This window comes from Antechinus flavipes, chromosome 4, assembly GCF_016432865.1.
Source record: "Antechinus flavipes isolate AdamAnt ecotype Samford, QLD, Australia chromosome 4, AdamAnt_v2, whole genome shotgun sequence".
NCBI classification, from domain to species: domain Eukaryota; kingdom Metazoa; phylum Chordata; class Mammalia; order Dasyuromorphia; family Dasyuridae; genus Antechinus; species Antechinus flavipes.
In genome coordinates this window covers 104,023,244-104,037,477 of record NC_067401.1, presented here as the reverse complement: position 1 = coordinate 104,037,477, position 14,234 = coordinate 104,023,244, and the positions used below count along the sequence as shown (strand labels likewise).

General features: G+C 39.3%; 2 protein-coding genes across 2 annotated transcripts in view; one reads left to right on the top strand and one right to left on the bottom strand.

Moving 5' to 3' along the window:
* The window catches only part of TRIM67 (tripartite motif containing 67), a 75,482-nt gene extending 61,752 nt beyond the window's left edge, over positions 1-13,730 (bottom strand). The window contains exon 1 of the mRNA XM_051993638.1: positions 12,300-13,730. Coding sequence (XP_051849598.1) covers positions 12,300-13,370 — 1,071 coding nt within the window. The 5' untranslated portion in view covers positions 13,371-13,730. The remainder of the gene's footprint in view (positions 1-12,299) is intronic.
* On the top strand, positions 7,204-8,882 carry LOC127559685 (heterogeneous nuclear ribonucleoprotein K-like). The gene has a single exon (XM_051993640.1). It carries the CDS (start codon positions 7,292-7,294, stop codon positions 8,684-8,686), a length of 1,395 nt encoding a protein of 464 aa, XP_051849600.1. The 5' UTR covers positions 7,204-7,291; the 3' UTR covers positions 8,687-8,882.
* Positions 13,731-14,234: the final 504 nt, after the last annotated feature.

Genomic DNA, 14,234 nt, shown 5'->3' with positions numbered 1-14,234 from the left:
CTCATATGTTTTCCTGTCAGTTTCCTGTAGATGTATGCTTGCACATCCCCATAGATGATCCTGGGTGCATTGATAAGAGAATGTGATCTGCGTTATGATGAATTTTATTATTAATCTATGTAATATATTAATATAAATAATTTTGTTAAGAAAATAATATTTAAGATCTATGAGTGACTATGTAAATATCACAGTGTATAGATGCATTACCTTTTGAGTGACTAATTATATACATAGAAAAGCCCACAAGCATTTGTTAATTCTTTACAATGTCAGATAGAATAGTGCTAAATAGGAAAAATGCATATCGGTTAAACAGAGTTATCTCTAGGATCCTTAGAGAACTTGAATATAATTGTGGAGGTAGTCTATCAATGAAAACTTAATGACTGAATGAATCAAACTCAGAAAGTGGTGTTTAGAGTCACTCTTTTTGAGGGGTGATAGAAATAGACATCTCTTATATAGCATTGTAACGATGCTTATATTCCAAAATATTGAGCCTCAATATTTTACACTCTATTACTATGTTAGGACACTTTTGGTCTACATCAAGGGGCAGGGAATGAGCATTTATTAAGTGCTTGTAATGTACCAGGAATTACACTAAGTGCTTTACAAATATCTTATATGATCTTCACAACAACCTTAAAAAGAAAGTGCTGTTATCCCTATTTTATTGTTGGAACAACTGAGATAGAGATTAAGTGATTTGTTAAGAGTCATACAGCTAGTGAATATCTGAGACCAATTTGAATTCATGTCTTCCTGGCTGCAGGTCCAAAGCTCTAACCACTGCAACATCTGGCTACTTGTAATTATCAGACTCCTAGAAATTGTCATACCTGAATATCATTATTTCCATAAGTGTTCCATTCCTTAATTAGAAACTGCAACATTCCTACATCTGACCATCATCTTTTATCATTCTATTTCTCTCTGCCTCATCTCTCCTAAATGTATTCTCTACCTTCATTTAATCTTCTCATTTCTCTACCATTTAGCATGTTCTCAGCCCTGTTCTGACTTCACTTTCTTCCTTCACCTGTTGTTAGGCAAAACTCTATAATGTCATCTAATTCCGAACTGCTGGTCCCATTCTTCCATCAAAGTTTATAATTTGCCAATCTACCCCAAATTTTTCCACATGCATCATTTCCAATGCTACCCACATGTTGGTGGATAGATCTTTAGGAAGTCACACTAGTATGCTGTCTAGTTTCACCATAAATTCACATTATATAATCTCAACTAGGATCTTACTGCAACAAAGCAATCCTTTTATTCCTCCATCATTGATTTCTTATTTGATTCTCTGTGGAAAACTATTCCAAATCTTTTCTTCTCACCTCAAGCTTCCCACACCTCTGTTTCTCACACTGTCTCAGAGGAAGACCTCACCTCTTACTTTTCTGAGAAAATTGAGACTGTGTGCTATGAACTCCTTCTTCTCTCTTTCTCTTCATCTTGAAACCACTTGACATCATCCCCAATTCTTTCCTCCTTATTTCTGGTCTCTGACAAAAGATGGCCCTTCTCCTTAATAAGGTTAGCCTCTTTATATGTGCCTTTGATCTCATCCTCTCTTGCCTTTTCCAGAAGACTACTCCTTTTTCTAACCACTAATATCTTCCAATTTACTAATTTCTTCAAATGTGCCTTCACATAAGACCCAGTCTCACCCCTCTAAAAAACTTGAAGACTTTTAAGATCCTGCCATCCCCTCAAGTTATTGTCCTACATCTTTCCTCCCTTTCTCAAATGTACTTAGAAAAAAGTCTATACTCACTAACTCTATTTCCTCTCATATCACTCCTCAGTCCTTTATAATCTTTCAGTCCTATTATTCAACTGAAACTGTACTATCCAAAGTTAGCAATGAACTCCAGATAGCCAAATTTGATTTTTTTTCCCCTCAGTTCTAATAGGCAAATGGTTATGTGGAATGAAGCTCAGAGGACACTGGCACTGAATATCTAGATCTGGCGATCATCTGCTTAGAGATTATAATTAAAACCTACAGGAAATGATTAGGTCACTAAGACAGTGTATATAAAAAAAAGAGTAGGAGGTCTAGGACAGAGCTTTAGGGGACATCTACAATTAAGGGATATACTATAAATGATGTACCAGCAAAAGAAAATGAGAGAGAATTGTCAGGCAATCAGGAAGGAAATTAGGAGAAACTGGGGTCACAAAAACTTAAAGAAGAAAGATTATCCAGTAAAAATGGTGGTCAAAAATATCAAATACAGTCCAAAGCTAAAAGAGGATGAGAACTGAGAAAAAAAAATTAGCTATCCTCCTAAACCCATTCTTCCACCAAACTTCCGTATTTCTGTTTAAGGTAAAATTATTCTTTTAAACTTTCAGATTTGTAGATTTGACATTTTCCTCAACTCCTCACTCTCCCTCATCTCACATATTCAATCAAATGCCAATTCATATTTTCTACTTTCTTTACAATATCTTTCACAATCATTCTCTTTTTTCCTACTTATAAAGTTACCATCTGGGTTTAGACCTTCATTATTTCTTGCCTAGATTATTGAAATTCACTTAAGACTCCCCTCCCAAGTCTCTACCAACTTCAGTCCATCTTCCATATTGCTGTTGCCAAAGTGATTTTCTTGAAGGGCAGATCTGACCATAATACTTACATACTCAATAAATTCCAGTGGGATCCTATTGCCTCTGTGAAAAGGTATAAACTCCTATGTTTAGTTTTTACAATCTATTCCTGCCTCAATTTTCCAACCTCATTGTACATTACTCTATCTTCTGTATTCTGAGATCTAGAACTGGTCTTCTCTTTGTTCCTCATAAATGATATTTCATTTTCCTCTTTTGCACTGTCTATCTCCCATGATAAAAAATATTCATTATATCTGCCTCATAGAATCCCTGTCTTCCCTCAAGACACAGCCCAAATACCATTTTTCTACATGAAGCACAGTAAATAGGAGGAGGAAGAAGAGGAAGAGGAAGAGGAAGAGGAGGAAGAAGAGGAGGAAGAGGAGAAGGAAAAAGAAAAATACTAAAAGGAAAGAAAGTAAATTTTTTAAAAGCATCACAATTTAGCCCATAATTGGTTTATTCAATTCATCTTTGGCTAATTTAGCCTTAACTTTCAGTCAGTGACAAATTGAACAGAAGCTATTTTGAGCATTCTACTTCCCAGAATACACAGAATATATACACAATACACTATATCAGCCTCACACTTATTCAAACTCTCAGATAAACAAAAAAATGGATTATCCTTAAATCTACCCTGCCACATGCTCTTCAAGTCCAGACAGGTTTCTGCCCAATGATATTGTACTCGTACCTGACTTCTGAGGTAATGTGAAGCAATCAGTATGGCAGGTTAAAATCCCAAATCTCAGCAAAATTGTATAATGAATGTATCTTTTTCTTCCCCTAAGAAGTATCCATTGCTGTATGCCTAAAGTTTCAACTTTTTCATAGATCTGTAAGACTTACAAGTGCTGTCAGAGAGTAATTTTGTCCATGGAAAGACATTTCATGTGGTTCCTGAGAATCTGACTCAAGCACTGGTGAACCCAGGAGTCCAGGTATAAATTAATAACTTCATTGTAACTCATAATGGTTTTCTCATGGAATTTAAAGATTATTGCCATATTCCTTTTAATAGAGGAAGCAACAGAGGTATAGAGGCCAAATGCCCTGGGCAGAGTATTGAAACAAGTCTGTGGCAGAGGTCCTGTCTCTCCAAATCCTGTTTTCTAGGACACATACTCTTTTGTATCTGTGCTGGCTCATTGGGAGTAGTAGTCTCAGAGCAAGAGATGGCAATTAAAAATATGCCATCTGCTATTCTCAACATATTCCAAAGAGCTCCCAAAGAAGTATTCATCTAGGATTTTGTAACTATGTTTCAAATATCAATTCCTATCTCCTTCAATTCAGGGTCAAAGTAATTCTACTAAGCAGACCAGGCACAAAGCCAAGCTGTGAAGTGTCTGGGTGAATTATAAAGAAATTTATGATATTCTACGAAATATCACAGTAGGGCTGTAAGTCACTAAGTACCTCTCCTGAACCCCTTAGTTCCTAGAGCTACCCTGGTGTTGATAAAATAATTTTAATGTTATTTTTATTTGTTTCTCTGTGCCCATGTTCTCTCTCCCCAACTCCTTCCTTCTCCACCTCCTCTAGAATGCAAGTTCCTTGAACTCAGGGATTTTTTTTTATCTTGATAGTACCTATCAGTGCTTGGTATAAAGATGATATTTAATAAATGCTTGTTGTATAAATCAATCAGTGCTCATCTTTACCATCACAAAAGTGGGATTCCATGTCCAAATGTGCTCTAAAGTGGTTTGTCCCTTCATTCCTAAATTTTTTTCAATTTTAATTTTATTCAAGTCAGAAGTGTTCATTGGAACTGCTAGGTGTTTGTTGACATCAGCAGCTTTTTTCCACTCCTTTGGAAAAATGTGCTAATCAATCTCTCCTCAAAATAGATAAAAGTGCCAAATATGGGCCTCATCTGTAAACTCGGGATTATACTTATCAGAATCAAGTAGGTGAAATTTGAGTAGTACTTGAGCCAAAGTTTGATGAAAGTTTTGTTTTGTTTGGAGAGTTGGAATAGAAAAACAAAGGGGAAAAGGAGAGAAATAAAGTAGAGTTAGAGGAAGAGTAGAATGGAGAATCAGGAGGCAAATGAAAAAGAAAGGAGTTATGTATTGAGGCCTGCCAGGATTTTAATCTTCCATTCCTTAAATTTATAGAGGCAGATATGAAATAACTATCTTTAGTATAATTTTAGTAGTGACTCTGAAGGTTTTTATCAGATTGTTGGAGGAGATGGAACCTGCTAGAGGAGACTAAGTTTTTCTAATGAACTCAGCTTTCACAATGGATATTTAGTTAAAATTCTGTCTTCTACTATGCAAGAGAAGACATCCTTAGAGTTAAGAGCTAAATTATGTACACTTATATTTAAAGCAAATAAAGCCAGTTGTCAAACAATGCAGGAATAAGTTTTCATTATGGAAAAGGCATGTTTTCCTTAATGCAATTAATTAGCTCCATGAGGTAAGACATCAAAGTATTATTTCCTTGCCTTCTCAAGTACCTCATGTTATGGAAATAACCTTGGGCTCTTTTAAAAATATTTTATTTTATTTTCTTGCTGAGGTAATTGGAGTGATAGCTAGGAAGTATTATATGTCAAAGGCCAAATTTGAACTCAGATCCTCCTAACTTCAGGGCTGGTGCTCTATCCACTGCACTACCTAGTTGCCCTAACCTTGGGTTCTTTTAAAGAAGAACTTAAGCTCTAGAATGTTATCAGAATGGAAAGATTTTTACAAATATGGCAAAGGACCAAATATCAATCATCCAATGATCTATCAAAGTCTCTCATCACAGTATGTTGGCCACCAGGTACTGAATTGATTTTGGCATATATTATTACCTACTATTAGGTAATGTTATATTAAATATATTTATTAAAGTATAATGGGGTTGTGATCTGTATTAAGGGAAGGAATATTTGTACCAATGGAAACTCAATTCCTCAATGTACTAGAAAGCATGACAGCATTTTCTTATTTAGGTTTAACAAATATTTTTCATTTGTCCTCACAGTTCGAACAGGAAAATAGGAGCTATCAGATCCATATAATTGATAGGAAAACTAAGGAAAGGAGTTGAAATAACTTTCCCCAAGTCATAGAAGCCCCTCAAGCCATGTCCTTTGAAATACTTCATGAACTTATTTAAAGAGCTTGAAGTCTTTGTAAAGTGTAACTCTCTTTTGATCATGTTTTCTGTTATTCCTTCCCTTCCACCAGTCTTTTTAGAAGACAGCACTCAGATTTACTTTTAGAGGGAAGTATGAATTTTATACTCTCCAATAGAAGATGGATTTAGAACCCATAATTTCTTGGGCTACTAAATCCAGAAAGCCTACCTATTTAATCACATGTCATCTGATCACAGTTTTATCTGCTTGTTGTTTCTTATTTGTAATATAGAGAAGAGAATTTCAGTCACTTGTCTTCAAACAGATGGATATATTTTTTAAATGGTGATTGTTGATTCCATTCCAGATAATGCATAACATACATAACTTTTTTCTTTTTCATTTGCCTCCCGATTCTCCATTCTACTCTTCCTCTAACTCTACTTTCTTTCTCTTCTTTTCCCCTTTGTTTTTCTATTCCAACTCTCCATGTCTTTCCTCTCTTTCATTCTCCTTTTACTTTGTTCTCTTCTCATATACTTCTCTCCTATGCTAGTGCTACTCAATGGCACATACAGATAGTTTTAACTCTGTTTGATGAACAAATAAATGTTACTGTCTAAATTAAATATGTAAGTAAAATGAAGACCAGAAGATCAGTTCAGAAAAGTTAGTAATTAGAAAGTAGTAATTAGTTCTTGGAATCTTTACAAACTGCTAACTCATTAGAGTTGATAGATTATTGATTTGATCTTACAAGAAGATGTTTTGGGTCAGAACCTGAAACAAGGTACTAAGTAGAACTAATTACTACAAGGCTTGTGTTCACACCTTTACTTATTGGAGTTCACAAGTATGGGAGTTTCACAAAGTAAACTTTGTACCTTTGTGAGTTCACACCTCCCTTGAAGTTCTTAGGGCCAGAGAGCACTATGGGAGAAAACCCATAATCCCTCTCTCTCGTATCCCACAATTCCTCCCTCTTGCATAAAAGAAACAGACAGAGGCTCTTGGTCAGATTTCAGTGGAATTACGCCAGAAGCCCTCTCTCTGAGGCAAGAGAGATCTATTCCAGAATATTTTCCACTTGGCTGGCTGGTGACAGAAGAGAGTTCAGCTGGATTGGAGAGGAGCACTCTGGTGCAGACACAGAGCACTTTGGGAGATTGAGAGCCAGAAGCCCTCTCTTGGAGGCAAGGCAGATTCAACTTGGAGCTGGATTGAAGGCTGAAGAAAGCAGAGGCATAAGCAAAGGACAAAACTGCAAGAGCTCTTGGAACCAAGCAGAGAGATAGAACTCTAAGCTAACCGGGCTATATTGGAGATAATATATTCTTCATATATTATTTAAAAGAAGAAAAAGAACACCACATTTAATGCGCAGGTAGGGGGGCCTGCGCTCGCTCTCTGTTTAGCTCGGACCGACTGGGATAGCGGGCGGGGAAGAAGAGAAGGCGGCCTCGTGCGGCTACTGCAGCACTAGAGTGTCAGTTGTTGATCCTGCCCAGAACACTTCAGTTCTGCTCTGCAAGGATATATAATACTGATTGTATATCCATTTAATCTGAGAAAATGGAGAATGAGCAACCAGAAGAAACCTTCCCCAACACTGAAACTAATGGTGAATTTGGTAAACGCCCTGCTGAAGATATGGAGGAGGAGCAGGCCTTTAAAAGATCTAGAAACACTGACCAGATGGTTGAACTGCGCATTTTGCTTCAAAGCAAGAATGCTGGAGCAGTGATTGGGAAAGGAGGCAAAAATATCAAAGCTCTTCGTACAGACTACAATGCCAGTGTTTCAGTCCCAGACAGCAGTGGCCCCGAGCGCATATTGAGTATTAGTGCAGATATTGAAACAATTGGAGAAATTCTGAAGAAAATCATCCTTACCTTGGAAGAGGGCCTGCAGTTGCCATCACCTACTGCAACCAGCCAGCTCCCGCTTGAATCTGATGCTGTGGAATGCTTAAATTATCAACACTATAAAGGAAGCGACTTTGACTGCAAGTTGAGACTGTTGATTCACCAGAGTCTGGCAGGAAGAATTATTGGGGTCAAAGGTGCTAAAATCAAAAAACTTCGAGAGAACACTCAGACAACTATCAAGCTTTTCCAGGAATGCTGTCCTCATTCCACGGATCGAGTTGTTCTTATTGGTGGAAAGCCTGATAGGGTTGTGGAGTGCATAAAGATCATACTGGATCTTATATCTGAGTCTCCCATCAAAGGACGTGCACAACCCTATGATCCCAATTTCTATGATAAAACCTATGACTATGGTGGTTTCACAATGATGTTTGATGATCGAAGAGGACACCCTGTAGGATTTCCCATGTGGGGAAGGGGAGGCTTTGACAGAATGCCCCCAGGCCGTGGTGGGCGTCCTATGCCCCCATCTAGAAGAAATTATGATGACATGAGCCCTCGCAGAGGACCCCCACCACCTCCTCCTGGACGTGGTGGCAGGGGTGGTAGCAGAGCTCGAAATCTTCCTCTTCCACCACCACTACCACCTAGAGGAGGCGATCTTATGGCTTATGACAGAAGAGGAAGACCCAGTGACCATTATGATGACATGATTGGTTTTAGTGCTGATGAGACTTGGGACTCTGCAATAGATACTTGGAGTCCTTCTGAATGGCAGATGGCTTATGAACCACAGGGTGGTTCTGGATATGATTATTCCTATGCAGGGGGCCGTGGCTCATACGGTGATCTTGGTGGACCCATTATTACAACACAAGTAACTATTCCCAAAGATTTGGCTGGATCTATTATTGGCAAAGGTGGTCAGCGAATCAAACAAATACGTCGTGAATCTGGAGCATCAATCAAAATTGATGAGCCTTTGGAAGGATCTGAGGATCGAATTATAACCATTACAGGAACACAGGACCAGATACAGAATGCACAGTATTTACTGCAAAACAGTGTGAAGCAGTATGCAGATGTTGAAGGATTCTAATGCAAGGTATTTTTTTCTTTTTTATAGTGTGAAGCAGTATTCTGGAAAGTTTTTCTAAGACTAGTGAAGAACTGAAGGAGTTCTGCATCTTTTTTTTTTTTTTATCTGCTTCTGTTTAAAAAGCCAACATTCCTCTGCTTCATAGGTGTTCTGCATTTGAGGTATAGTGAAATCTTTGCTGTTGACCAGATGTAATGTTTTAGTTCCTTACAAACAGGGTGGGGGGGGGAGGGGAAGGGTGCGCAAAACTAATATTGAAATTTTGAAACAGCAGCAGAGAGAGTGAATTTTATTTTTGTTCATTGTTGGTGGTAAATAATAATAATAATAAAAATTTTTCTCCTCCTGTAACTATTGTGAACACCTTGCTTTGTGGTCATGGTAATTATTTTTTGGGGGGGGGTGGGACAAGGGAGAGGGATTATGGGTTTTCTCCCATAGTGCTCTCTAGTCCTAAGAGCTTCAAGAAAGGTGTGAATTCACAAAGTTACAAAGTTTACTTTGTGAAACTCCCATGAGTAATGGTGTGAACTCCAGCCTTGTATTAATTAGTTCTACTTAGTACCTTGTTTCAGGTTCTGGCCCAAAACATCTTGTAAGATCAGATCAATAATTTATCAACTCTAATGAGTAAAGATTCCAACAATTAGTAACAATTACAGTAAAGTATTCTGCTTCTAAAACACAAATTCTCTATAGTTTAGTGTAGATGTTTTACCCAACACAAAGCTATTTTAACATTTCTCAAATAAGTGCACTAAATTTATCAACTTATTCTTTCCCTATGCTAAATGATCAATTAAAGAAGCATTTTTGCCTCTGACTCATGGCTATCTTTAAGTCTGACACTATCATCTTTGGGAATGCCATTGATATAATTAAACCAGATATTATCAAAATATTTAACAAAATTTCTCAAGGGCATTGAGATTACAAAAACAAAAAATTATACTTATGAAAAAGATGAAAAGAAGTAAGCAAGATATTAATACAGTTAGGTGGATTCAGAACTAGTTGGATGGTTGCTAATTCAAAAAAAAAACCCTCATTTCTACAACAATTTCAAGGAATTCTTTAGATGAGTGCTTGGCTCTACTCTATTTAATATTAATAGCTTGAATAAAAGCATAAATCACATACTTGTCAAATTTCAAGATGGTATAAAGCTGGGAGGGATAAATTAAGTGACAGAGTCAAGATGCCAAATGATCTTAGGCTAAATCACTGCTCTGATTCAAATAAGGTAATTTTAATAATAAATTAAGAAATGTTAATAAATGTAAAGTCTTAATTTGAGTATAATCAATTTCACAAGCATACCATAGGAAGGTGTGGTTAGAGGCGATCTGAATATATATGGGGCTGAATGTTATAGTAGAAAGAATTCTGGATCTAGAGTAAGGAAATCTGGGTTCAACTCCCATTTCTGATATTTCCTGTGTGATGTTGAGTAAGTCAATTTTTTTTAGGCTTTATATTCCTTATCTGTAAAATGATGGACTTAGATAAGAGGACTTTTGTGGTCTATTATATCTCTAAATCTATGATCTTTGTGTGCTTTGTAGTAGATTACAAGCTCAATAAGAGTTAACATGTGATATGGAAAACAAAAGATTATAACAATATCAGGTTGCATTGATAGCTATAGAGGGAATAATTTCACTATACTCCTCCAACTCCAAACTGATTCACCAAATCCTGAAAGCAAGCTTGTTTGGGCTGGTCATGAAATTTGTAAGAGAAACCTGGAGAAAGTTTTTTTTCTTTAATAAATGTTATAAGATCTATTTTTTTTTAAGAAGGCATTTTCCTGACTGGTTTCAATTAATTGAAAAAAATGTAATTGAAAAAGCATTAATTATGCATACCTTCTATGTACCAAGCACTGTACAATGCTTGAAGAAAACACAAAGTTTAAATAAAACATAGTTGATTCTGTTCTCATAGAACTTATAATCTAGTAGGAGGCTGAAACAGAGATAACAATAATAAATAGTATTACATCCTGGATAATACTGAATTAGAAAGTTTTTTAAAAATGTTATGTGAATTGTGAGTAGTAAGGTAAATAACTCAACAGAATGATGAAGGGAGGGTTCATGGAAGTGGCTTTTAGGAAGTATGAAATTGGAGTTTTTTAAAATCTTTAATTTTTTTAACTGCTATTTTCCCTTCTTTTATAGTCTGCACCTGTGATTTTATCACAGTATAGAAGATTTCTGGTATATAAACTTCCTTCACTACTGTATTAATCTATTAATCTACTGCAATTAATCTACATTTTACTCTTAGAGAATTGACTGGAACCATGAGAGGTTTAAAACTCCACATATTATAGAATTACTATGTTTTAAAGGTAGGACTTGAACTCTATTCTTATTTTTTTTCTTTTTGTTATTTATTTTATTTAGTATTTTATTTTTCACAGTTACATGTAAAGACAATTTTTAACATTTGTTTTTAAAACTTTGAGTTCCAACTTCTCTCCCTTTCCCCTTCCCTCCTTCATTAAGAAGATAAGCAATTCAATACAGATGATGTCTAGTCATGCAAAACATTTCCAATATAGGGTGTGAAAGAAAGCATAGACCACACCTTCCCCCCAAAATACCCTCCTTAAGAAAAACAAAGAAAGTTTAAGAGTATACTTTGTGTTCAGACATCATCACTTCTTTTTCTGAATAAAGAGAGCATTTTTTAAACCATAAATTATTTCAAGTTGTTTTGGATCATTGTATTACTAAGAATAGCTAAGTCATTAACAACTGATCTACTCTTTCTGACTCTACAAGTTGGTCTTTTATCCACTAAACAATTGATACTTTTTGAGCTCATCATTGCTTAAAACATTTTATCCTCTCCCTTCAGATGTCTAAAATGTAATCATTTGATACTTTCCCTTTATCTCTGTGTTGTGAGAGCCACATATCACCCAATTAGGATTCTCTTTAGAAAGGCAGTGAGGAATTAGCTATCCTCTTATTTAAAAAGTATACCTGCACAGTTCTTTTCAAGTCAGCCTTCCTTTATCATTGTCCAGAATTACTAGGATAAAGAAATGAGTACTACTTGAGAAACTAGCATTCCACTGAAGAAAGTATTAGACATTCAAATTTCCATAATTGCAGCACATGGCTTTCCAAGAGTCATAAGAAAATGATTTTTCAGAGAATCTAGGATAAGAAATTTACTAGTAGTAATGAAATACATAAAGCAAGATGAAGGTAAAAACTTTATAGGGAGCAAGTTGGAAGGTAGTGTTGTACACGTAGGAAAAAGGGTTAACTTTATGGATTTATAATTTGAGGAAAAACTAAGGAATATTTTTCCCCCAGGGGAGCAAGGAAAAGTTAGGCATTTTCTTGGTGCTATATGAGGAAATTTGAATTTGGTGACCCCACTTAAGAAATTTAGAGATCAGATTTAGCCCTTTCTTTGTGGAAACTAGCTTTCTGTGGATACCACGAATCTCTGCACTCACTCCTTATTTCATTCTTGCAAGTAAGAAGTGAAGAAATTGCTCTCAGCATTCCACCCCCATCCCCAAATTCTCCTTTTCATAACCGTTCATCTCTCAGCTCTATATTGGCCCCTATTTCGACTTGCTGCTTACCTTGTGCAGTTTCCACATGGCGCCTAGAGGTTTGACTTCATGCTTGCCGTGCCTGCCTTCCTCCAGACACTGGAAGCAGACTGGGGTACGACAGCTCACACAGTACATACTGTAGTTTTCCAGCTCATGATCTGTGCACGTGGGAAACTTACGGACCCCAGTACCCCCTGCTGCTCCTACCCCCGGGCCTGGGCTTTTGCTGCTGCTGCTGCTGCTGCTGCCGCCGCCGCCGCTGCCGCTGCCGCTGGGGGCTCCTTGAGCAGCACCTAGAGGTGCAGAGGCCGCCGGCTGTGGCGGAGGCGGTTGCACCAAGCGGTGCTTGGCAAACGGTCCCCTGGACGGATGGCATTTGATCTGGCAGGCAGAGCAATAGAGTACATCGCACTGCTCACAGAGCGTGACTGCTGGCTCTGGAGGGGTGCGGTCACAGAGCTGGCAATGGGCAACTAGAGCTGCTGCAGTTGCTCCAGTACCACAACCCCGGCTCTGCTGATAGCGATGTACAATGGCCTCCAGTAGCCGGTTGCGCTGGAAGCCACGGAGGCCGCGGTGGTCCAAAGAGGCGCTGCGGTGGCATTGAGGGCAGGTGATGGAGCTGGAGGAAGAAGAGGATAGGGAGGAACAGGCGGCTCCCCGGGCAGCTGCGGCTGAGGAGCCGGGGGGTGCGGGCACCATGGGCAGTACACGCACTCCATTAGGGGACTTAAGGCTGGGAGTGTAGGAGCCATAACCGCTGTCCGTCTCGCTGTGCAGGCTTAGCTTATCAGCGTGATCCCCTCCCCCAACGACACCACCTACCCCGCCGCCACCGCCGCCACTACTGCTGGTGCCTCCACCACTACAGGCTGGTCCGGTCCCAGTTTCATATTCTGGTGGAGGACCTGCGGTTGAGCCGGTGGGCAACGAAGGGCCCCGAGAATGCAAGAGCGGCGGAGGCAGGTGTTGCTCGCTGTCGGGAGTCTGTACAGCTATGGTGCGGGCACAAGGCAAGCAGACATTGTGAGAACAGGGCAAGATGATGGGTTCTCGGAACAGAGACCCGCATACCGGGCACTTCAGCTCTTCTTCCATAGCGGTTCGGGCGGCGTCAGTTGCTCAGAGGCTGGCGGGAAGGCTCGAAGCCCTGGGAGTTTGAGGGGGGCGGGATAATGATTAGCACAGTGTAGCCACGAAGGTAACTGACATCAAAGAGGCATGGTTTCCCGCCCCGCCCCCACTTTGTGGTGCACACTTCTTTCTATTCTTTTGCAGTGACCGCCCTTAGTAGGGCTCTTGCACCCCGCTACTTTCAATCCCACTGCCCGGGCCTGGAATGAGTACCTCGCTGTTCTCGGGGGAAAAGCCTCGAAGTAATATGCGATGAATCAGCAAGAGCGCCTCCCAGAGTTGCAGAGCTCTCTCTCTTTAACAACCCGACTAGGGAAGCAGGCAGCCTGCCTCTCTTCACTCTCCCTCTTTTGCTGCAGCCCCTTGACTCTTGTAGGTAGCTGTCAAGGCCCCTTCACCGAGAGAAAGAAGTGGAAGGCATAGGGAAAGAGTTAGACTTGCATTGAGGCAGAGCTGGATTCAGCACCAGGACCCTGTTGGACAGCGCCCTACTAGCAGACAACGCTTCTATCCTTTGGAGATAAACGAGGCGCGGTCTGGGAGGTGGGTGGCGGGTGGAATTGCTGCTGTTGCTGCTGTTTTTGACTGATAGATCGCTGCTTGGGTGGGGATGATCCGGCTACGCCTCATAGGGTTGCTGCCGCCGCCACTGCTGTTGCCGTCAATCCCAGTTTGGGAAATCCAAGCTCTCTTGATTTTCCACCGTTACTCCCGAAGCGCTGCTGACCTTGATCTAGCCGAGGATGGCAGCCGGCAGGCTGAGGGCGTGATCCCAGATTGCACGGGAATTCCCCCCCTTCCGCCTCCTCCCTCCTCTTGGTCTAGGTG